This window comes from Notamacropus eugenii, chromosome 1, assembly GCF_028372415.1.
Source record: "Notamacropus eugenii isolate mMacEug1 chromosome 1, mMacEug1.pri_v2, whole genome shotgun sequence".
NCBI lineage: Eukaryota > Metazoa > Chordata > Mammalia > Diprotodontia > Macropodidae > Notamacropus > Notamacropus eugenii.
The window spans coordinates 616886294-616912351 of record NC_092872.1 but is presented as its reverse complement, the minus strand read 5'-3'; the positions used below and the strand labels follow the sequence as shown (position 1 = coordinate 616912351).

At 37.7% G+C, this 26058-nt stretch overlaps 1 protein-coding gene across 19 annotated transcripts in view; it reads left to right on the top strand.

Annotated features, from left to right (window-relative positions):
• CSGALNACT1 (chondroitin sulfate N-acetylgalactosaminyltransferase 1) overlaps positions 1-26058 on the top strand; it is a 409995-nt gene that overhangs the window by 322243 nt on the left and 61694 nt on the right. For all 19 annotated transcript variants that reach the window (XM_072635001.1, XM_072634999.1, XM_072634991.1 and 16 more), the window contains one exon: positions 16791-17007. In XM_072635001.1, the coding sequence (XP_072491102.1) occupies positions 16791-17007 (217 nt within the window). The remainder of the gene's footprint in view (positions 1-16790; positions 17008-26058) is intronic.

Sequence of the window (26058 nt, the reverse complement as noted above, 5' to 3'; positions counted from 1 at the left end):
AAAACTGTGCCAAGGTTTTGGGGACAAGGCTATCCTGAACCAAGAGCTAGGCCCATAAAATAAAGCAGCTTGGAATTTTCCTAAATTGCAAATCTGATCATAAATGTCTCCCTATTGCTTCAAGCATCAAATGAAAACTCCTCTTATTGACATTTAAAAACCATCACAACCTGGATCCAATCTCCCTTTCCAGTCCTATTATTATATATTGATGTATTCTGTGGACAAGCCAAACTGGTCTTCTCTATATTCCTCACAAAAGATTCTCACTTTTGTGTCGTTGAAATGCTTGCTCCTTCTACCTGGAGATCACTCTCTCCTCATCTCCACATCATAGAATAATGATAGCTAATATTCATGCAGGGTTTTAAGGTTTGCAAAACACTTTCAACCTATTATCTCATTCATTCCTCACAGTAGCCATGTGAGACTCTATTAGCTCAAATTTACAGATGAGAAAATTTAGGTTCACAGAGTTTAAATGACTTGCCTCAGATTACATATCTAGTAAAGGTTGAAGTCAGGCTCTGAATGCAGATCATTCTGACTCCAAGGCCAGCACTCTTTCCTCTGCCACTATAGAATTTCGTGTTTTGTTCACAACCCTGCTCAGGTGCCACTTTTGATATGAAACCTTTCCTGATTATCCACAGCTACCATTGCCCCTCCCAATAAACTTTTTTTTTGTTTAATTGTATTTATTTTGTATTTTTTTTGCATACAAATTATGTACATGTTGTCTCTCCAATTGGAATGTAAGCTTCTTGAGGAACAGGGATTATTTAATTTTTGTTGTTTGATTCCCTAGCTCAGTGTGTTGGAGAACTTCTTTTTGTACCCCTGACATTTAGCATGGTGCCTACCACATAAGTAGACATTTAATGAATGCTTATTGATTGATATTAGGAGCTTAATAAATGCTAATTAGTTAATTGATTGTGATTCTCTTGATCTTTTTCCAAATACTACATTTCCCCCTTTAGTTTTAAGATGTAATGTCATTGGTCCTCTTCAGGAATGAAGGATGAACACATCTCTAAGTATACCTCTTCAGTCAGTGATACTTGAACTCTGCCCTTTTGTGCTAGGATCAGTACCTCGTCTTGCTTGTCACCCATCTTTTGTGCATTTGTCCATAGACATTTTGAAGCCATAGATTCTGTCTCTATTACTATTTTTCCTGTATTGCAGCTATTCTGTAGGATGTCTGGCTCATAGATTTGCATAGGTTGTTCTTCTTGCATCACCTTCCTTTTCATTTTATTGCTTTTTTGAATAGATTTGCAAGACTTCAGGAAAATGCCTTTTTGTCAGCTCTAGTTGGATATATTTTATCCTTAGCCAAGGATCCCTACTATTTTCTATCCCTAGTCAAGTATCCCTATTGATATATTCTGTCCTTAACCATCATTCTTGTATTTCCAGTAGGGGGTCCAGAAATCCTAATTCCATTCATAAACATCAGATTCTTAATCAGCTATTGTATTTCCAAGATCTTCTAGCTATAAGCCCACCATACTTTTCTCTACATCAGATGACATTTATTCCTTCTAAGGTCATTTACTCCTTTCTAAGAAAAACAAAAATGAGAAATTTGCAGTAGTTTAATGGAGACTGAGACTTTACTTCATTTAGTCCCATTGCAGGGTGAGCAGCACAGCAGAGTGGGGTTTGGAGTCAGAAGACATACATTAGAATCCTTGCTGTGTTACTTACTGTCTCTATGATGATCTTGAGCAAATTACTTAACCCCTCCAGGTTTCAATGTTTTCATGTAAGAAGAGATGACCTCTAAGGTCCTTGCTATCTCTAAATCTACGAGCCTTTGCTCCTATGAGGTAAAGGGAAAAGAAAGTGAGTGTAAAGCTTATGGCAGAAGGAAAGGGGTCTGCCATTGAGTTAGAAAGAGGTTAGAAAACAATCTCATAGATAGCCTTGCTTTCTTTCCTGCTCACCCACTACTTCTGAACACTTACAAAACAAAGAACAAAATACAAAATCTTGGCCTAATCCTGACTGGGTTCCTCCTTGTTTTACATGCTGTTTTTTTTTTTAATTGTAATCATCTGTTGTCTTTAAGATAGAGCCAAACATCTCATCTGTTTCTGCCTCTCCCTCTGATTTCTTTTTCTTCTTTCTTGAAAGGGGAGGAGAACAAAACATCTCTATTTAGCAGAGTCCTGGCACACAATAGGTGTTTAATAAATGCTTGTTTACTTGACTTCTTGGATTCCATTGTTGCTACTGCTGCTGTTACTGTTAATAGCATTGACATATTTGTAAGTCAGTGTGAATAATGTTGTTCTGATCCTGTTTTCTTCACTCTGTGCTACTTCTATTTGCTTTCCCATCTTTATTTGTAAATTTGTCATTTCTTCTTGTATTTGTGCAGTGGATAGATCCATTTTCTTCACCTATTCCTTAATTATTGGGAATATGCATGTCTTTAGTTTTTCATGAATAATCTTGCTTTAAATATTCTGGTATTAAGATGGCCTTTTTTTTCTTGCCAATATTTTCCTTAGTGTAGAGTTCTAGAACTGGAAATACAGTGTCAAATTGGGGTTATGAACAGTTTTTTAAGCTTTTTGTTATATAATCATAGCATTATATAATATATAACATATTATTATGTAATATAATAATATATAATATTGCTTTTTAAAAAGATCGCATAGCCATAGCAGCCATCTAATGGTTTGCCTGTTTCTCTAGTCTGTTTAATCATTACTAATTTTTCCTTGAAAAAAAAAAGATAAACACAAAGGAGGTAAAAGGGAGGCCAGTGGTGGAGAATCAAGATGATTTTCACTCATTTGAAAGAAGTCTAGGAAAAGTTCCTTCTCATGTACATGGCTCTTGATACTACCATGTCCCCCCTGCTCCTCAGGATAAGTAGCCTCATGGCTATTTCTGTCATTAGAGTAAGTGTAGTTATTGATAACCATTAAAGTAACTCCTTTTACACAGAGACTTTGTCTTCATTATCATGAGTGTTAATGACCACAGTTGTCAGAAATTTGGGTTCTGTCTTTCTTCAAATAGTCACATAACTTATATTCTTGTATTTTCAAAAGACCTGAAACTTTTCTTAGGGACCTTATAAAACATCACATATATATATTGTGTGTATATATGCATACATATATACATGTATACACATACATATATGTATGTTTACATATAATATATATAAGCTCTTCTGGAGCTTATAATAACATTACACACAATACATATATATGAATATTTAAACATCCTCTGTACATACATGTATGGTGTATGTGTGTCTATATGTCTTCAGAGTATCCCTATATAATAAAAAGGGTCTAAGAATGAGGTGAGGCAGCCAGACGATACAGTAGGTTGAGTGCCAAGCCTAATGTCAGGAAGACTCATCTTCCTGAGTTCAGATTTGGCCCTAGATTCTTACTAGCTGTTTGACCCTGGGCAAGTCACTTAACTCTGTTTGCCGCATCTGTAAAATGAGCTGAATAAGGAAATGCAAATGACTCCAACATCTTTGCCAAGAAAACTCCAAATGGGGTCATGAAGAGTCAGGCTGGAAACAACTGAACAGCAGCAAAGAAAGGGAAGGAGAACAAAACATCTCTATTTAGCAGAGTCCTGGCACACAACAGGTGTTTAATAAATGCTTGTTTACTTGACTTCTTTAGAGCTTTCCCTGTCAATAGCACATCAGCTTTTCTTTCCTTCCTCTGCCGCTTATCCAAATCTGTTTCACAGTCATTTTACTAAAAATGGTGTGTGAATAAGAGCAAACTTTCATAAGTCTCTGTGTGTATTTATGATGCCCAGATTAGTAGTATACCATATGCTTTTTAAAGAAACATTCAAAGTCGTTTGAAAGAGCAGATGAGGATTTACATCTTGGGCTTTGTTCTCCAAAATATTGCTGACTTCTATCCTTGAATCCTGGAGGTAAAGATACTTTGAATGAGGTGGGATATGAAGAGAGCTTTTTGTCTATGAAGTCAGCAGCCTTCTTTATATCCATAATGGTAGCTGGTCATTCCCCCAACTTGAAACAATGCCGTTGTCTCTGTAATGCTTGAGTTACTGCAGGGAGGCAGACCTAGGTTCAATCCCAAATGGCTGGAAAAACATGTGCATTGTTTCTCCTGCCTAGCTGGTACTTCTGGGCCATTTGTGGCTGCCACCCACTCATGACCCTGTGTCAACACAGTCTTAATCATTCAGCCTTATGATCCAGCCTCCTCTGGCTCTTAACTGGCTAAGAAGAGTCCTAAAATGAATGAAATGGAAAGATTTACTATGTCATCAAATTCTCCCTGTATCTTAAAGGCTCAGAAAGATAAATCTGTAGAGAGGTGGAAAATAGGCTGCCATAAATAAAGTCAAAGTGGTGTTTGTATGCATTTATACTAGCCCAAAGATCTAGATACACACACACACATATGTATCCCCATGAATATGGAGTTTAAATGAATATAAATACATATATTCCATATATTCCCATATATATCTATAAGAATGTATATATACAAAGGACATATATTCTTTAGGAAATAAATCTTAACTTAAAATTATGCAAATATGACTATTTATGATTTTCTTCTGTATGTTTAACTGGTGTCAATGCTTTGATGGTGGACTTCATCATTAATATAGATGCCCATGCATACACATGTGGACCATTATTCTTTACAATGATAATTCAGCTTTATGCTTATTGGAAGTTGAATTGAACTTTCTGCTTAAACAAACATTTATAGAATGCTTTGGGGTTTGCAAAGTGCTTCATATATGTTATCTCATTAGATTCCATTTCTGGGGCAGGATTGGCACTCAGGGCTTTTGGAGTGTAATCCAACACTCTATTCACTGCTCATCTGTTAAACACTTGGATGGTATCATTTTTCCTCCCCACGTTCCTATCCCTTTCCCTTCCCAGCTGAGCTGATGGACAGGTCAGGTTTATCTCAACTATTTTCTTCCTCCACGCAAAGGGAATATCTCTAGTCTTCCCATTTGGGAACATGGATGAGTTGGTATTTGCAACAATGGAGGAGTGCCTATCCCACTGAAGCAATTGTTATTTTACAACATTTTATTTTATAATTAAAAATGCTGGGATTTTTTCCCCTCTAAATAGGAGAATTTGGCCCGAGGTCATATTCTGCCACTAGTTAGTTTTGGGACAAATCACTTATGCTCATTAGGAATCTGTTTACTCATTTACAAATGAGGGGGTTGGACTAGGTTATCTATCACTTAGGTCTCTTTGTGGTATAAAATTTGGGAATTCTAGTATGTCTCTTTATAAAAGTTTGACCCAGAGATGGCTGCACTCTGTAACGTAGACCACAGAGTTTTCCAGTACAGTGTAAATGTGAGTTTTCATACTCATATATGGCTACAGTTTTTAGAATAAGGTTTGTCCAAATCACTTAATATATCACTCTAGCACTGTCCCAGGAGAAGTTATATGAGAATGCTGAGAAGGGAGTGAGGTAAAGAGGAAGGAGAGAGAAGAGAGAAGAAAAAGGTAAGGAGGAGAAAGAGGGAAAGAGAGACAGAGAGACAAAGAGACAGAAGAAAGAAAGAAAGAAAAGAAGGAGAACGTGAAAGAAAAGGAGGAGAGAGAGGAGAGGAAAAAAGGGAGGGGGAGGGTGAAGGGAAGAGACAGAGATCAGATAGGAGGATGTCAATATATAGTCACCCTTATACTTTTTTTAAACTCAGTGTCCTGTAATGGTCTTTAACAATGATATGAGAAAGGGTGTTTACATTGGCATGAGAGAAATGGGCATTTGTATGCCAAGAACCCTTATAGTTGTCAAAATAAAGTACCCATACTCCTTAGCTAGCCATCTGGAAGCAAATGCATTTGCTGGATATGTGGCATCTAAGCTTCCTTTTTTTTTTTTTTTTTTTGCCTCACTGTTGGTGTATAGTTGAATCCTATCAAGAACCCTAAGTATTTTTCTTCTTCAGAGTTTGGCCCAGTAAGAGGCAGCATGTGGTAGTGAAAAGACTGCTCACCAGGGGGTTAATAGAACTGAATTTCAATCCTGACTCCAACACTTTAGCTATTTTTACCTTCCTGGGTTTCAACTTCTCCTCCATAAGTTGGAGATAACTCCTATTTGAGAAGATTGTTATGAGGAAAGCTCTTTGTATAATACAAAATTAATAAATCATCAATAAGCATTGATTATGTCTGACTTCCATTTGTCAGAGTCTTTAGTTCTCTGTTAAGGTGCCAGCCCAAGCAAGCCTCCACCATGAGCTACTGAGGCCTCTCCTCTAACAGTCCCTTCTTCCACCAGCAGTATCAAGGCAGCAGTCTCAGTTCCTTTATGAGGCTTCCTAGTGCTGCCTAGTGCAGCAGCACAAACTGCTGCCCGACTCAACCATCTGGGGATGGAAAACAATAGAACCCTCCCTAACTCTCTGCCCTGGTAAAGACAGTGAAAAGGATCCAGACTTTTGTATATGATAATTAGTTACTGCTTGAGTGGATGGGATTTGGGGGCCTTTTAAGGTGTTGGTCTAGGTAAAGTGACTTGAATATTTCAAAACAGGTGTGATTTCACCCATTGTATGTGCTTCCTACATCAATGCAGACCATAGATCAAGATCTATGGATCAAGGTTCATAAGTTTAGAGTTGGAAGGGACCCTAGTGGCTGTCTATTCCAAATGCCTTTTTTGTAAGTGAAAAAACTGGTCCAGAAAGGATAAATAAAATTTGTGTGATTATACTAGTACTTTGAAGGTATCTCCAGTATAGGACTTTGACTGATCCTCTCCCCACTCCCAGTTACTAATGCTCCATCCGTCCCCCAACACACACACACCAATTTTTGTTCTTCTGTCATTTCAGTCCTGTCCTACCCTTTGTGACTTCATTTGGGGTTTTCTTGGCAAAGATACTGGATTGGTTTGCCATTTTCTTCTCCAGCTCATTTTACAAATGAGGAAATTGAAGCAAACAGGGTTAAGTGACTTGCCCAGGGTCACACAGCTAGTAAGTGGCTGAGGACAGATTTGAACTCTGGAAGATGAGTCTTTCTGACTCCAGGCTTAGCACTCTATACACTATGGAGTCACCTATCTGCCCTGGGAGAAATATCAGAAAATGATAAATTTAGAACTGGAAGATATCTTATAAGTGATCTAGTCTTACATCCTTATTTTACAAATGAGGAAACTGAAGCCTATGGAGATTCAGTGACTTGCCTACGGTTTCAGAGGTAGTAAATGTCAGACTAAATTTGAACCCAGGACCAGGACTCAGTAGACTGGAAATTTATGCTTAATTAAAGCGCAAACTTTCTAATAATTACAGCTGACTAGAAGCAAAACGGGATATGCCCTCACATACTAGGTTCCCTTCAATGGATGTTTTCAACCAAAGACTGAATGATTCAGATCGTGAACTTTCAGGAGTTGTTCTCAGAAGCCTCCCCATCCCCTCCAGTTCTGTGATTCTGTTAATGCCGTTAGAGGTAAATTGTTCACAGAGCAGACTTGTGTGTTTACTAATTCTTTGTACTCTTTTAGCTTTATGTCTCCTCTTCAAGAAACTTTTGGGGGTAAAAATCTCGGAGAATGTGTTCACTTCATCCTCTGGTCTCTGTTTCATCTGATTATTGGACATAAATAGTATAATTAGTACAAGAAAACCACTGCACAGTCCACAACTGCTAACTTGGCAAACAGACACATGCTTTGCTCCATGCCCAGAAACCAAATGCTTTTTGGCGCGATCTTACTATCACCAGTCCATGATGGGCAGTATTGAAGAGAGGGCTCTGGGTTATGACAGATAAAATACTGTTCCACCAGGTTGGGAACAGATGTGTTTATTGACAGCAGACCCAAGATGTTTAAAAAATGGGCCAGAAAAGAAAAAAAGAAACCTACTAGGTAAATACTTCCCAGTAGTTTTCAGAGGAATATGATTTCCAGGTGGGTTTCTATAGTTCTTATGCCTACCTTTTGATCACCTCTGAGACATGCCTTTGGCTAAAAGGGATGTAAGGTATTCATTTATTTTGAGCCTTGCATAAGAACTACTTTGAATAACACCATTTAGGATTAATTATGGCAAGTAGAGAACTGACATTAATTTAATGATTCCTTGAAGCTAATCTTGTATTAATACATAGTGCAGGAACAAAGTTAAAAGAACTAAAAGTAAAAGTAATTTTAGTCTGTTTGCAAAAGCCAAAAAAATGGAAAAAGAAAAGAGGGAAAGAAAATCAACAATAGGGAATGTCATTTTCCTGATGAAATTTGATAAAAAGTGTTAATAAAATAAAGTTGAATTTTGCCACTGATGTAGGTTTGGTTTTTTTTTTTTTTTTGTATTAGCGGTTACATAGATTGTCATTAACATACCTGCTGGTAGGAACACTGGCCTATAGATTCCAGAGGAAGGTAACAATCTTGAAGATTCAAGCGAAATATTTTTGAGGGTAGCTTTGTGTAGGGAAAATGGCAGAAGACATAGCTATGAAGTAGAGTACTTTGCTAGACAGGTACAGAGCTTACAAAGCAATTGGTGAAAAAACCAGTGACAGGTTTTTGGAGTTTATGTTCAGTTGCATTTGCCTCCCCCCATCTTTAGAATGAGATAATAAACAAGCCACGTCCCACTGGTGACCAATCATTTCACCTGCAATACACAGGCAAACCAGGAACTGGAAATTTTCTACAAATACTAAAATGCTATGAGAGATTTTCTCTGTGTTTGGATTCTTTGCCCAGGTATCTACTCTGACCAAAGCAGTGATTTGGAGAGCAGGCTACCCTAGAAAGTATTGACTTTGGCAAGTATCAAGAAGTGTAGAATGACTTTCCTAAGGAAACCTGCAGCCCAAACCTTTGAATCATGCTTTATTGAATTTGTGAGGAAGCCTGAGCAGAAATCTTAGTGGAGTCAAAATGTGTCATTTCCAGTGCATATACACAATGCCACCAGGAATGATGCCAGTGACTTTATGCTATGTTTATTGATCCTTGGGCTAGAGCAATACCTATCTGTTGACTTGTGCTTCGGAATCAGAAGATAGAGAGAATGTAGAGTTCATCTCTTGGCTGGAAACCACATTCTACTGGATTTTCTTTGATGGAATAAGGGTAATGGATAGTCATAATTTTATTGGTAATTCAGACTTTTCTTTAGTAGTATTAGGAGGGCATCTCTTCCTCTTTTCCTCCTCAAAGAATGAGTAATCTTCTCCACACTTCATGGAGAACCAAAGGATGGGAAGCTTAAGTGCATCCTGAAACTTGCAGCACATAAGTCAAGACTGTTGTCTGGAGCATTCCCTGGTTGATGGTTTCCTTGGATTTTGTGTTTTGTTGTGGAAGATTTGGTCAATATTGTGGACAGATAAGTGGTCTAATAGGTAAGGATGCTCCTTTTGGATTGATAGATTGTCAGTTTGCTATTATGAATGCATGCTTCTGTTTCTGTTAATCACTTTGAAGGGAATTTTCAGTAGACCCACAAATTGATGTCTCTGATCTCCATAGTAGGTGGACACTTTTGTCTTGGGAAATCAGATTTCCCACCCCGCCATGTGAACATTGATTTGTGTTTTTCTGGTAGAGGGTGGGGTTAATGCCAATTAGGATCTATAATCTCCTCAGTGGAGTATTGGTGAGGGAAACAATTTAATCCAGAGTTATTGCTGGGCTTTTTGTACTCAGGTTGTTTTAATTTATGCTTTAACAACAATCATTTCCCAGGCATGCCTAAAGGAGTGTAGTCTAGTGCAATGATTCCTAGTAATTTTTTGGGGGGGGGATTTCATTAGCCCCTTTCATCAACAACAAAAAAATGTGTCACGGTCCCTCAGGGTATTTTAATAATAATATTCTTTTAGATTTATTTAATAAGTGCTTTTTCAGGGCTGCTCATCCACCTTTGGTGTCCACCTTTCACCCAACTCTCACCTGTGGCTCCAAGAAACTCTAGCATGCACAGTTGCCACAGTATAGTAAAACCATCTTGGCAGATGGGCCAAACCTGGTTGAGGATAATCAACAGGCCTCAAACCTGTCAGTGAGTTAGAGGAATGTCTACCCCAAGCATGTGAAGGTTCTCCCCAGCAGAATAGGCAGATGAGAACAATTTGTTCCATTGGCCGTGAAGTCAACTGAAGTAGGTACTGTGGAGCATTTAGAGGCTGGTCAGCCATTAGAGATGCCAAGGTCATCTACTGCATCCTGAGCCATCACCAGCCATTTTGACTGTTGTCCTACTGCAAGACTTCTGTGACTCGGGAAGAGTGATGACTTTACCCAACTCTGCTTCACTTAAATCCAATTCACCCACAAGTCAAGACATCACCTCATGTTATTATTGATCCCCTTTGAAAATGAATGACAAATAACCAATAACTGCAATGATAACTTCTGCCACCTAAAACTTCAAATTCAAATTTATATTATATAATTATAACACAGATAAGTTACCCATGATTATGAAAATTCTAAATATAAAATTATAAAACTCTAATTATAAAATAATTATGAATATTTTATGTGGTGCATTCTGTAAGAATTAAAAGTAATCCAGCAAGATCTCGTAAGACTTGCTGTTACTGGAAAGACTTCATGTTCAATTGATTCTGTGGATTTTGTTAAATGTAAGTAACATTTTAACGAAATGGGTTCCAACGTGGAAAATGTTTAATATAATATAATGATTATATTGAAGCTTAATTTTGGTGTTGGATTTTTATATTTGAACAAAGGCTTGCAATATTTGGCTCAACATCAGATGGACATAGTCTTAAATCTTATTATGTATAGAATTTTTTCTGCATTTTGATTTAAAACAAGAATAAAGTGAACATGCTTGCTCACACAAATATGCAGTAGAAAATGTTAGGAGAATTTTACAAGTTTTCTTGCTGAGAGGTGAAAAATTAAATTTTTTTTAGCTATCTAATTAAATGATGAATATGAATAACGTTACAATATAAATAGTCTACTGGCTAATGATGTGTTGTACCAAATGATCAATATATTAAAAATGTAGTTGCATATATTACTTCACTTTTAACAATGTGTGTGTTTACATGTTATGTTTTTTGTTTATTTATATTTGGGGCAGAGAGAGAGAGAGAGAGAATGAATACATTAACATTTGTAAGGAAAGAATCTTTTCAGATATGACTTTTTCTTCCACCACTGGCACACCAATTAGCTATACTCTCACAGAAACTCTACTTAATTACTGACCAACATTGCCAGTCAGTTCATTTGAAAGTACTCCAGTTAGAAGAACAGTAATATAAGCAGAAGATAAGTTTAATTCAGAAAATAGTACTGTGATGAGAGGCAGTATTGGGTTTGTTTCTGACAAATGGTTGTAATTTTCCCTGATCGTTTCAAGTTGGCTTATAATGCCTAGCTATCATGGTTTTCAAATAGCTTGACATTTGTACTGCAAGAATGAAAATGTTTATAGCATCCTGATCACATGATTACTCAATTGATGAGGTACAATTACAGGGTAGCAAAGGGGAATGAGGAAGCTATTTTAGTGTACTATACAGAAAGCAAATGAGGACATACACATGCATCTGACCATCCACTGGGAATCAGTTTGTATGTGAATGCTGAACCCTTTTGATGGTTTGGAAACAATTTGATGACAGGTGGAGAAACTGTAAGAACATATTGCACTTAGTCAGAAGTGGTTAGAGTTTGATGTAATCGTTGCATGAACACCAAAATCATTGGGCACATGATTGTTACAATTTTGAGTTACTGTGAAAACAAGCCAATAATGCTTCAAGCATGCACAGACTTGTTGTCATAGAGAAAAATATATTTGTAATATGATTGGGCAATTATTTACTGTTTAAGGTGCCAATAAAGGATTTTTGGAGCAAAGTCCATCATAACCAACTCCCAAAGGATTCATGAATCATTAAATGGAAACCACTAGGCTGGAGGGACAATATAATGTAGAGGAAAATTCAAAATATACCTCTTATGCACTGATAATATATACCTAAATTCAAAATATACCTTTTATGCAGTGATAATAACAATAGCTAATATTTGTATTATATGTATGTACTATCTATATATGTACTATCTATCTTACAAGGTTTCAAGGAAAATGCTTTGTAAATCTTAAATCAGTATAGAATTGGTACTGTATTTGTTGCAGAATTCACCATCCATTCACTATAACACTCCTTAGTTTCTGGCTTCTTGATTTTTGCTCACCTCTTGTCCAGTCTTCTGCCTATGTCCTTAGATCTTGATGGTTCCTGGCTCTCCTTTACACAGTGTCTTGATGTGTTTCAAAAAGAAATATGGCTACCACTCAGGGAATTTACCTATTTCTTTCACCTCAGTCTGTTTGTGTGAAATCCCTGCAGAAATTTGTTTGCTGGCACCCCTCCCTCAAGGAAATTCAGCCAAGAGTTCTATTTAGCCTGTCCAGGCATGATATGCAGAGAGAAATTTTCCTCCTTATCTTTTACCTTGAAGGGCTTTTTTGGCTTCTCAAAGTATGGCTAGAAAGAGAGATAGTGCTCTCATCTTTTCAAGAGAAAACCAATATTTCTGCTCAGCTAGTGCTTGAGAATAATAATGATGTTGTGACTCAAAGGGCTTTTGGTTTACACTGGTTGGGAAAGGGAATTAAGAATATGAAAAAGCAGCACTAATGAATCAACGACAACTTAAAGGTCTGTAGTAGAATGCCTTGGGGCTCTCTGTCCTTGGTCCTGTTTTATCTAGCCATTAAAAATCAGCAATGACTTGGTTAAGTATATAGATGGCATACTTGTCAAATTCATGGAGGATATGGCTCTGAAGGTAATAGCCATTATAATGGATGACAGAATCAGGACCCAAGAAATCTCAACAGATTAGAATGATGGGTTGAATCTAATGTGATAAAATTTAATAGGCGTAAATTCAATGTTATACACCTGGATTTAAAACATTCATCTTTCTAATTACAAGGACAGGTGACATATTATGTACAACCATCAATATGAAACAGACCTGAGGTTTTCTTTAGTTATAAGCATCATATGTCACAAATGTGATATGACAGTCCCTAAAGCTAAAGCATTCTTATATTGCATTAAACAAAGCATGATGGTGATAACAGCTACTTACTAATATATAATGTTTTAATATTTATATAGCAGCTTACTCACAACAACATTAGTTTTCAAGAAAAGAAACTTAATAATTCCAATGAGTCCTGTCCTAGTCAGATCAGGTCTCTAGTATCATGTTTAATTCTGGGTAATGCTTTTTTTCTTTTCCCCCAACTCCATTTATCTATTTATGATTATAAAATTCATTGGCATACAATATACTTTACAATTTTTTATACCTTCAAAATGCTTATAATGAGCCTCTTTTGCTGCAGTCATTTGTTTTACACAATTTAGTTACTAAATTTGCAAGATTTGATACATATTTTAAAGTTTTTTTAATCATGAAACCATATTTTGATTATATTGGATGTTGTTTACTTTTGAAAAATAGTCCATTTTTCCAGCTCATAGTTGTTGTTTTTTTTAATTTTATTTTTTTGTTCAGTTTCAAACTCCCTCCTTCCCTAACCACCCATTGAGATGGCAAGAAATATGGTACCCATTATGCATATGAAGTCATGCAAAAAATAAAGAAAGGAAAAATATGCTTTAGTCGGCATTCTGAGTCCATCAGTTCACTATCTGGAGACGGATGGCATTTTTCATCATGAATATTTTGAAGTTCTGGTGAATCTTTGTTTTGATGTGAGTTACTAAGTCTTTCACAGTTTATAGTATTGCTATTACAGTGTACATTATTCTCCTTATTTTACTTTGTATTAGTTCATATAAGTCTTCCCAAGTTCTTCTGAAACTATCCCCTCCATCATTTCTTACAACACAATAGTTTTCTATCACAGTCATATACCATAACTTGTTCAGTCATTCCACAATTGATGGGCATCAGCTCAGTTTCCAATTCATTACCACCACAAAAAAAAAACATTTTGTATGTATGGGTCCTTTTCCTTTTCCTTTGTTCTCCTTTAGGTATAGACTATTAGTAGTATTGTTGGGTCAAAGTGCATGCACAGTTTTCATAGCCCTTTGGGCATATCTCTGAATTGTTTGCCAGACTAGTTCACAGCTCTATCAACAGTGAACCCATTTGTACCACATTCTCTCCAACCTTTGTCGTTTTTCTTTTCTATCATCTTAGTTAATCTGATGGGTATAAGTTGGTACCTCCAAATTATTTTAATTTGTATTTCTGTAATTAGGTGACACATTTTAGTAAAGATATCGAAAAACTGTACTGTCATTAGAGGAGTATAGACCAGAATGGTAATAGGAATGAAAACCATGAAGTATAAGTATCACTTGGAAGGAACTTGTGATGTCTGTTTAGCCTGAAGAAGATAAAACTTGGAGGGTGGAACCATCTTCAGGAATGTGTCTTGTTTGACTGCAGAGGCCAGAATTAGGATCAATATGTATACTTTGTGGAGAGATGCATTTCAGATTGAAATAAGGAAAAACTTTGTAGATATTTGAGAGTTCTACATGTAACCTGGGCTGCCTCATAAAGTAGTGGGCTCCCTATCAGGGGAGTTAATCAGAGAAAGGCTCATTGACAATTTTCAGCTAGAATGTCAGATTTGGAGTCAGGAAGACCTGTGTTGAATAATGCTTCTGATACTAGCTGTGTGATCCTAGACCGGTCACTTAAACTTTCTTAACCTCAGTTTCCTGGTCTGTAGTCAAGTCAAGCCAAGCCAAGCCAACAAGCATTTATGAAATACTTACTATGTCTTAGTGCAAAGTGCTGGAAATACTGATAAAAGTAAATAGAAAGTTAGTCCCTGCTCCTCAGAAGCTTATATTCTAAAGGAGGATGAAACGCATAAAAGGAAGCTGAAAAGGAATGAAGGGTGTAGGAGCATGGAAGAGAAAGAAGCCCACGGAAACAGGAAGAAATGCAGAAGCAGAAACTGGAGAGGAATGAAGGAGTAAATATGGCTGATCTGGCTGCTTTCTTAAAATCTATTAAAGGAGAATAGTAATGGCATTTACCTTATGTTGTTGTGAACATCAAATGAGATACTATACATAAAGTGCTTAGTAAGTCTTAAAGTACTTAGTGATGATGGTGATGTCAGTGTTATTAAGGTAATTTCTACTCCCATGTGGGTTGATCTCTGAGGTCCTTTTCAACTCTGGGTTTCAAATTTTTTCAATACACTGGCATGTGGCTCATAGTTCTTCTGAGTCTACTTACTTGAGTTCTTTGAAGATAACTAAGCTTTCTATGACTATTAGCACTATCTTAGGTTTCAATTCCCCATTAACTGTTTTTGCAATCATTTCCTTTCATAGAGGAAACAGGCACAAAATAGGAATCGTATAATTCTGCCTTCTTTTCATTGTCCATTATCACTGTCCACCCACCCTAATTCAAGTTAGGAAATTTTTAAACTCTTTACTTTGGGAAGACACATGTTTGAGGTTGGCATAGATACAAAATCTATTTAAGTCATAGTCCTTGATCTTATGGAGCATATTGTTTAATAATTCAAAAATTTATCTATTAATTAATTAATCAGTAATTAATAATTAATCTAGTAGTTATTAATAATCTATCTGCATGGCCTTGAATTCATTGCTGCTGCTCTGCTGTGGTTGTGTTGGAGGGTGGAATATAAGACATGAATGGAAAAATTATTTGTCTTTGAAGAAGTGTGGCCTGGTGGAATCCTGGCATCGGAAAGGCTCTTGGGAATGAGACAGAACATACATGCCTTAGCCTGTACTGTGAATATTGCTAGATGAATCTCTCAGATTGAGTACTAGGGTTGAAAAACAACTTAGCACCTTAGATGTGATCTATCATGACAGCAATGGTGGTAGCTGTGAGAGTTGTTTCTGACCCTCTTGCAGAAGACCCAAACCAACTCCAGAATGTTCAAGGGCAAGGCTTAATCATGAATATTTTAGTCACAGGATCATAAATTTAGAGTTGGAAGGGACTTCACAGGTCAACTAATTCAACCTCTTTGTTTTCCAGATGAGGAAACTGAGAACCATAGACCTTAGGAGATTTGCCCTATGACACACATGAAGTAGGTTATAGAGATGAGATTTGAACTTGGGTCCTTTGCCTTCAAATCCATTGCTCTTTCCATTATATCATGCTTCCTATTTATAACTTCTAAGGATTATCCATAATAGTTGGTACTTCTTATGATATTTTCATTTAGGAGCGTTGTAGATCAAAATTACTTTGTGAATTCAATTAATGAAGATGTATTAAACATCTACTAAATGCCAGGCATGGTGCTAAGTGCTGATGATACAAAGAAAGGCATAAGATAATCCCTGCCCTCAAGGAGCTCACAATCTAACGTGAGAGACAACGTGCAAATGGTCATGTACAAATGAGCTATACACAGGATAAACTGGAGATAATCCTAGAAGAAAGGCATGTAGATTAAGGAAGACCTGGAAAAGCTTTTCAAAGAATGTGGAACTTTAGCTGAACCATGAAGGAAGCCAGAGACCAGGAAGTAGAAATGAGGAGGGAGAGAGTTCCGGGCTTGGGGGATAGCCAGGGAAAATGCCAGGATGAAAAAGTTAATTTAAAATTTTGGTTTTATCTTATGAACCCTCCTCCCCCCCAAAAGAAGAGATTGACTTTATATTCTCAGCTATCAAAGCTGCTCCAGCAGCCAGATATTCATATTAAAAAAAAAATCAACATATCCTGTTCTTCTTACAGGGATATACAGAACAGAAAAGGATAAAGGCACTTTGTACGAGCTCACATTCAAAGGGGACCAAAAACATGAATTCAAACGACTTGTCTTATTCCGACCATTTGGCCCCATCATGAAAGTAAAAAATGAAAAACTCAACATGGCCAACACACTTATCAACGTTATCGTGCCCCTGGCAAAGAGGGTGGACAAGTTCCGACAGTTCATGCAGAACTTCAGGTTGGTTGGTTTCTATGTGTTTATCTTTCTCAACAGGATATACATTAGGAAGTTGATGTCATTTCCCCCTCCCCACTCCTGTACAAAGGTTTCTTTCTCTCTGTGTCCAAGTCTGTTTTCTTCATACAAAGCATAACTTGTATGTACCATCCCTCAAGCAAAGTTGTAATTTCCTAGGAAGTATTTTTGTACCTTCAGCAATAGAAGTGGGGAGGAACCTGCTGGTGTTCTGATGTCTTGAGCCTACTCTGTTTGCCACTTTTTGAAAGAGTGGAGGCAATGTGTCAGGAACACTTTCCAGACAGCCCACCTAATTTTTTTAAATAGGGACCACCATATTCTCTTGAGCAGTGTGCCAAGTTTTCAGCAAGCAGAGGGGTGTGGTGCAAGATGGATTGGGAAGCAACCAAACGAGAACTGGATTTGCAAAGAAGAACCTTCTCACCTTATTTCTTGTGTCGAAGACTGAGTCCCCCTCCATTTACTGACCCCAGCCATAATATGAGCAAGATTTGATCAAATCAATATTTCTTCCCTATTATTATCCATGTCCACACAGTGGTTGAGCTTGTGAATAAATAAAGATTCTATTTGATCTGTGGTGTACTTCATTAACCAAGAAAATTATGCTGTGTATTTAGACTTTGGGTCTAAATGGGTCCATAAACTAGTTAGTGCAGTGGACAGAGCACTGGACTAGGAACCAGGAAGACTCATCTTCCTGAGTTCAAATCTGGCCCCAGACCCTTGCTAGCTGTGTGACCCTGAGTAAGTCACTTGATCCCATTTGCCTCAGTTTCCTCATTTGTAAAATGGACTGGAGAAGGAAATTGTAAACCACTTTAGTATCTTCATTAAGAAAACCCCCAGTGGGGTCACAGAGAGTCAAACATGACTGAACAACAAAAATTTAGACTTTATTTTCAAGAGACTGGTAATATGTATAAGACACAAACTCTTTAACAAACCCATATGTATATATACACACCCCTAAGACTGGCTATGGTTAGCATCATTTACCTTGTTTTAAAGTTGGTATTATGAGTCTTCCACACATCAAATCCTAGAACCATCTGATATTTACTGTATTATTTATATAAAATAAATTTAGTCATTTTCAGACTAGATGGCTGTGAACTTCTATGCTGACATATATTAAAGTTCTCTCAAATTAACCTGATCATTCTAAGTCCTGCTGGGCTTGTAGATCTACTCTATTGGAGGAAGTAGCACTTTCTCTTCAGAACTCCAAGGAATTAAAGTATTGGACTAGATTATCTTTAAAGTTCTACCTCAATTAACACCATGAAAGAGCAGCAGTTGTTTGTACTTCCCCTAGCTAAGGAACAAGACTTTTCTGTTTTTCCAAGATTTTAACATTAGTTCTGCCCTTGATACCATTAAGATCAGGATTGCAGAATCTTAGCAATGGAAGAAACCCTAAATGTCATCCTGTTAAGACTTGCCCAAATGTTCTATAACATTTTTGCTGGCTGGTCATCTAGACTTTGGTTGAATACCTTCAGTAGGAGGCAATTTCCTATCTCACTTGGTAGCATTTTCTTTGCTGGTCAATTCTAGTTAGAAAGAGCTTTTAATTTTGAGACCAGGTCTGCCTTTTTGTGATTAACTTTTCAGTCGTCATATGCTTTTCCCCAGAGGAACCCAAGGGTTTCTCTCTATATAGCATCATGGAAAGAGCACTGACCTGGAAGTCATAAAACCCAGGTTCAAGGCCAGTGTTTGTGCTCACTAACCTGATAATCTTGGCCATATCACTCAGTCTGTCTTGTCCTTGGCTTCCCCAGCTGTAAAATGGAAGCAGTAATCCTTGTGCTTCCTGCTCTGTAAGGTTGTTCTAAGATAAGCACCTTGTAAGTTGTAAGACATTCTATCCATGTAAGATTTTTTTTAATCATTTCTTTTCTGCATACAATTCCAAGAAATAGACAGCTATCAAGTTTCTCCTTAGTCTCCAGTTTTCCAGGTGACATCCTCCTTCATTGTGTTTTTGGTTCTCCACAGGCCACAGTTTACAGATCTTTCAAAATTGCTTGCAGTTTGGTCTTCTGCCATAATATAATCTGGAATAACAATGAAGCATTGAGCCATGAACCAATAAGGATGAGCCATCATAAGATTGGCTTTAGTACCTGGAATTTCCCATTTGTGTGGCTTTCTTCAGTTTTCTTTACCTGTTCATATTCATCCTTAGGTTAATATCCCCCAAACTTCTGTCCCTGACCCTCTTGATTAACTCATCGCTAATACCCCTTCTTTTTGGCAATCTCATTTTCTTTCATGTCTTTAGTTTTTATGCATACTTCAGTATTTGTTTACTTCTATAAAATGGGAATGATAATAATAATAGTACCTTCCGCACAAGGTTGATATAAGAATTCAATGAGCTAACATATGTAAAATATTTTGCAAAGCTTCAAGCACTGTATAAATGTTAATTAGTATCATTTATTTTTATTGTCATAATGCTATTATACTAATAGTACATCATAGTTATAATACTCCTAATGCTATTAAATATCATATTACTATTATTGTTTATTAATACAACAATCACTGGAGTGTTCTGTAGTGCATCTTGGGCTCCCAAGTACTGACAGTGGTTTTCTGTGCTGTTCTTCTGTGGTTAGAGGCTAGTACTGGATGATCTCTCTCTCCCACTTCCCCCGCCTCTCTTTTGCATTGCTTTGTTTTTCCTTTGTGACTTCTATTTAGAATGGCATCCTTCCAGATAGCCTTTACCTTGTAAATGACTGAACCCATGGTTGGCAGTCAGAACTGGATCTGTTTGCTTCCCCTGAGACTTGAGTGTGCCTTTTCACATCTCTAGTAATAAATCAAATTCTCTGGGTTTGGAAGTTGAAAGTAACCTGGAAGATCAAAGGCAGACATGTGGTTCTGAAAACCAAGCCAAGTAATGGAAACACTGGGATTGGTTGCTTAATACTTAGGCTCTAGGAAGCTTTTCAAGAGAGGCTGAGTCCTCATTTACATGATTTAGGTTACCTGGGTTCCTATAGGTACCCATCATGAGGCATATAAGTAATAACCACAGGGACATTTGAGTGGAACAGTGTTGACAAGTAGAGTAGATCCAGCCTGAGTTAAATGCTATTTTAAATCTCTTTTCTCCATTCATCTCTACCCTCTTTCTCAACATGTGACCTCATCTGCTCCTTTGTTGTGAACTGTCTCATCTCCCCATCTCTGTTTTGGAAAACCTCTCTATGTCTTTATTCCTCTAGTCCCAGAGGATGGGATTGCAATCCTTTCCAAGGCTAATCCATCCATTTAGACTTGAGCCCATCTCCTCTGTTGTCCTTGAGGACACTGCTTCATCCATCATTCTGCTTTCATATCCCTGATCTCACTCTTTCTGTCTACTCTCCCCCCCTACACTCACATCTCCCCAATCCTAAATAAAGCTTTTCTTGGACCTGACCCTTTTCCAATCTCGTTACCTTCGTTATTAAAGTGATTAAAATAGTCGTCTACACTGATTGCCTCTGACTCTTCATCATTCATTTACTTTAAACCTCTAACACTCTGAATTCCATTCCCAGTGACCTATTCAAACTGCCTTCTTTAAAATTAGCAGTATTAAAAAAGTGAATGCTGAAAACTAAAAACAAATGAATAAAATTTAAAAATCTAGTTGGCAGCATCTTTTTCTCCACTTATTAGTATTTTCCCCAATTGCATGTAAAGATAGTTTTCAACATTCATTTTTATGAGATTTCAAGTTCCAAAATTTTCCTTCCCTCGTTCCTCTCCCTCTCCCCAAGACAACAAGGTTATGGATGTACAATCATGTTAAGCATATTTCCACGTTAGTCATGTTGTGAAAGAAGAGTCAGAACAAAAGGGAAAAACCACAAGAAAGAAGAAACAAAAATAGAGAAAATATGATGCTTCAATCTGTATTCAAATTCCATAGTTCTTTCTCTAGATATGGATAGTATTTTGCATCAAGAATCTTTTGGAAGTGTCTTAGATTGTTGTATTTCTGAGAAGAGCTAAGTCTGCCATAGTGGTGCATTGCACAGTGTTGCTGTTACTGTGTACAATGTTCTCTTGGTTCTGCAGTAACTCCTTAATTGCTAGTTTCAATGACCTTTTCTTGGTGAGCATCGTCCTCCTTTCTGCCACATCTGACATTACTGACCACCCTCTTCTTTCTTGACATTCTCTCCTTAGACCTCCTGACATTACAATATCATCTGGTTCTCCTCTTACTTGTCTTACTATGTCCTCTCAGTCTTCTTTGCCTATTCATGTTCTTCCTGCCCCCCAGGATGTTAATATCCTCCAAGCATCTGTCCTGAACTCTTTTATTTACCTTCTTTCTCTACACGTTTTCTCAGACCATTCTCATTTTCTTCTACATCTTTAATTTCTACCTCTTTGCATACTTTGATGGCTTAGTGTACATTTCAGGGTGGTGTCGATTATGGTTCATCCATATCTACTTATCCTGCAGGAGGAGCTCCTGTCTATTTCCTCCTGTCAGTCCTTCACAACAGCCTAACCAGCATAGTTTTCTTGATGTTATTGGGCTTCCAATGTAGTATATAAGTTGTTTATTGGTTATTGTTTGCTCTTGCTACATTGTTGTCTTCTCCCTCTACCTTCATTTTTTGGTTATATATCAGTTTGAAAATATCTTTTACCCTGCTTCCTGTGCTACTCATGTTGCCTATGAATCTTTTATTTACATTAAATTTTATATTTTTCTATTAGCAAAAATCTCCCATACTCACCCCACCCACAGTTGAGAACAAAAGAAAATATCTCTGATATATGTATGTGTATATATATCTGTGTTTGTGTGTGTGTGTGTATATATATGTATATATGTATGTATAGAGAGGAAGGAAGGGAGGGAGGGAGGGAGGGAGGGAGGGAGGAAGGAAGGAAGGAAGGAAGGAAGAAAGAAAGAAAGAAAGAAAGGAAGGAAGGAAGGAAGGAAGGAAGGAAGGAAGGAAGGAAGGAAGGAAGGAAGTAAAAGAAAATTCATGGCCATATATCTTTCTTTTGCCTTTTGAATGAACCACAATTTTGATTCTTCAGAGGCTATGGAATTCTATGATTTGTAGCCCTGTCACATCACCAGAAGAATGCTGATGTTAAAAAGTTACTATTTGCTTCAGAGAGAATCTTAGTCGTTCAACAAGCATTTATTAAACAGCCAGTATGTGCTGGGTACTGTGTTAAGCATCAGGATTCAAAGAATGGCAAGAATACCAAATCAAAACAAAACAAAAAACAAACCCAAGCCTTCCTCTCAAGGAGGTCGTAGTGGAATGGGAAGAGACAGCACGCTAAGAATAGTATTCATACATACACACACACACACATACACACACATGCATATGTGGAATCACAGGTACCCACTGGAACCCAGCCAAGTTTAATCTTCCATCTGGCTGTCTATACACACATATGTTATATACATGTGTATACAGTTTCTCATGTCTGAAATTTCCTTCTTCCTTATCTCTTAGTGCCATTCCTTTGAGTCTATCACTCTCTCTCTCTCTCTCTCTCTCTCTCTATATATATATATATATGTATAGAGAGATAGATATAGATAGATAGATCATTATATAGATATCACATATATAGTAAGATATCTGCCTATACATATATATTGGGGATAGGCTCTCAAGGACAGCATTAAGATTAAAGAGGATGGGAATAGGCTTTTTTTTTTCAGGAGGTGGAACTTTAGCTGACTTGAAAGCAGCCAGGGAAGCTGGGAAGCAGTGACAAGGAGGGAGGAAGTTTCAGGCATGAGGAACAGCTAGGGAAAATGCACAGAGGCTTGTGATGGAGGGTCATGTGTGAATGACAACAAGGGAGTCAGAGGCATTGAATTGCAGAGTATATGGAGGGGAATTAGCTGTGAGAAGCCTAGAAAAGTCAGAAAGAGCCAGGTTATGAAGGGTTTTAAAAGCCAGAGGATTTTATATATGATCCTGGGGGTTAATAGGGAGTCATGGGAGTTTATTAAAGGGAATGACATGATCAGACCTGCACTCTAGGAAAATCATTGGTAGGTCAGGGAAAGATAGATTGGTGTGGGGAGAAATTTGTGGCAGGTAGACCTACCAGCAGGCTATTGCAGTAGTCTAGGCATGAGGTGATGAGGGCACCAGAATGGTAGCAGTGTCAGAGGAGAGAAGGGGGGCATATATTAGAGATGTGACCAAGGTAGAAATGACAGATGTTAGCAGCAAATTGGATAATATGGTATATAAGAGGAAGTGAAGACTTGAAGATGACATCGAAGATGATTATTCCACTGCACAGTTTCCCAAATGCAATCTAGTCTCCCTCTCCTTTCAATTCTGGAACCACTTTATTTTTTATCTTTAGCATTGGACCAGTTTATAGGCATTAATGGACCTACTCAATGGGCTTTTCAGCAAACCACTTGAAATCTAGACAACAGATATTCTTCATATATTTAGTTAATACTCTCTGGATGATTAGGCTGAATTCTTTCAACTGGTTAGAGATCTCATTTAAGCATCAATAATTTCTTTACTTGCTATAATGATACAGGATAAGGATTGCCTTTTTTAAACAGGTAGAGCACTTAACAAGGGGAAAGTCTATTCTGGATCATTAACAAAGAAAAACTGATTGCTTGTATGTAATTGGTGGAAATATTGGGGGTAAGTGATCACTACATCTTAGGATTTGTGGTAGAAGATAGAAAAGCCAGGCATGATCTGACATGTAGCCTAGATGTGGGGAGATCAGCCTTCAAAGGGTTAAGAGAGGGAATAGGTAAGATCTTATGAACCAAAATCCTGTAGAAGGATTAGATGCTCTTGAAGAAGGATGAGAAGGATGGGAAACTCTCAAGAATAAAATTCTGAAGATCTAAAGAGAAAAAATACAGATAGGGAGGAAGAGAGGGAGTTGTGTAAATTGAGCAATATAAATTTTCGGGGAGCTCATTAACCAATTTAGGTTTACCAAAAGATAAGTAAAGAAGATTGGAGCAATATCAGGTAACCTATTTTGCATACAAATGCATGGCATAGACCTGTAAGAAAGTGCTGAAACTCTGAATGGGCAAGAAAGACTAAGAATAACAGAAAAGAGGGGTGTGTGTGTGTGTGTGTGTGTGTGTGTGTGTGTGTGTGTGTGTGTGTGTGTGTGTGTGTGTGTGTGTGTGTGTGTTAAACTTTAGGAAAAGAAGATAAAAAAGGGATAGGACTGCTGCTTGAGAAAAGAGATGATGAGAGAAGGCAGAACTGTTCAACTCCTTCTTTGTTATACATTTCCTGCCAAGGAGAGTGATCTTTGGACCGGAAGAAAGGGAATCAGAATGACCATTAGGAAGTTAGTTCTCAGTGAGGCACCTGGGTACTTCAGGGGATAAAGCACTGTTTCTGGAGTACCTGAGTTCAGATTTAGCCATAGACACTTTACTAGCTATGTGACCCTGGGGCAAGTCACTTAACTCAACTTGCCTCGGTTTCCTCATCTGTAAAATGACCTGGAGAAGGAAATGGCAAACAACTCCAGCATCTTTGCCCAGAAAACCCCAAATGGGATCACAGAAAGTTAACGATGACTGGAGAACAACTGAACAACAAACAACAAGGAAGCTGGAAGCCAGATTGTAAAGGGAATCACTTAGAGGAGAGGAAGAAGAAGCAAAAAGTATAGGTGATTTCTCAAGGGATTTGCCTGAAAGAGGGAGGAGAAATATAGGAAAATAGACTGAATGATAGGGTCTAGAAGAGATATTTAAGGCTAGGGCATGTTTGAGGGCAGTAGAGAAGCAATGAGGAGGAGATTGAAGATTAGAAAGGGGATGATTGAGGATGCAGACTGCTGGAGAAAATGAGAGTGAGTGTCTTCAAGTGCATATGGAGAGAGGCTGGTCTTGACAAAGAGAAGGGATGCTTCTTTGTCAAAGACAGGGGTGGGGATGGAGACAGACAGATAGGGGACACAGAGAGAGACACAGACAGACAGACTGGGGGGGGAGAGAATGTTAAAGGTTTTTAAATGAAGAGAATCAGAGAAGAGGGATCTTACATAAAATTGCTTCAAATTTCTCAGTGGAGTAAGCAGCAATGGTCAGTTTGGAAGGGGGGAAAAGGACTGCATTGTTGTTGTGAAGGTCCTGTAGAGACTGGTTAACATGAGTTTGTAATGTACCAGTCAGCATGGTTGTGAGACTTCCTGGAGTTGTATTTAGCTTCTGATGAGTAGGAGTGGGGGAGGCAGATGGAGGATACAATCCAGGGATAACATTTGGTAAAAGTAGAATGGTGATAGGCCAAGAGGTCAATAGATTCAGAATTGACTTGAAACGTAGAATTGAATTGGCTAATTTGGGGTCTAAGGTTGGAGCAGGAGCAAAGTAAAATTAGGGTAGGAGTAATGCTGTGAGACTGTATTGAAGAGTGAAAGAATTGGAGGTGTTGATGAGGACAAATAAAAGGCTTAGGAGAAGTGGTGGAACAATGGAAGGTTATGTTCAGATTGAGTAATGCCAGGAAGATTGTAGATAAAAAATAGGTAGGGAAAGTGGGGTAAAGGAGACGTCAGACAAAGAGATCTGGGAAAGTCTGATATGGCTGGGAACACTAGCTGTGGGGGTTATAGTTGGTGTCTTTTGTCCTTCATCTCAGAAAGGACCATGACATCAGGAAGATGCCATGACATGCAAGTGAATTGGATTTAAGTGAGGGAAGGCTGTTCAAAGTCATCAGCCTCACTTTTTTCTCCAGAGTCATCTGGGTCCAGTGGTCAGATATAGATCAGGACAACTGGAGATGGCCCATATATTTAGTAAATATTAGAAAGAGGCTTTATGGAAGATCAGTTTCTTTGACAACAAGGTAGGAGATGGATTTTGTCTCATGGCTTGTTTTCATTTCTCTTAAGATAAAGTCAATTCAGAGGAGTTCATCATTTCATTTTTTAGCAGCCTTTGAGACAAAAAAGGTAGGGCAACCATTTAGTTGTCTAGTGTCCAAATCATATACAATTTCAGAAGTT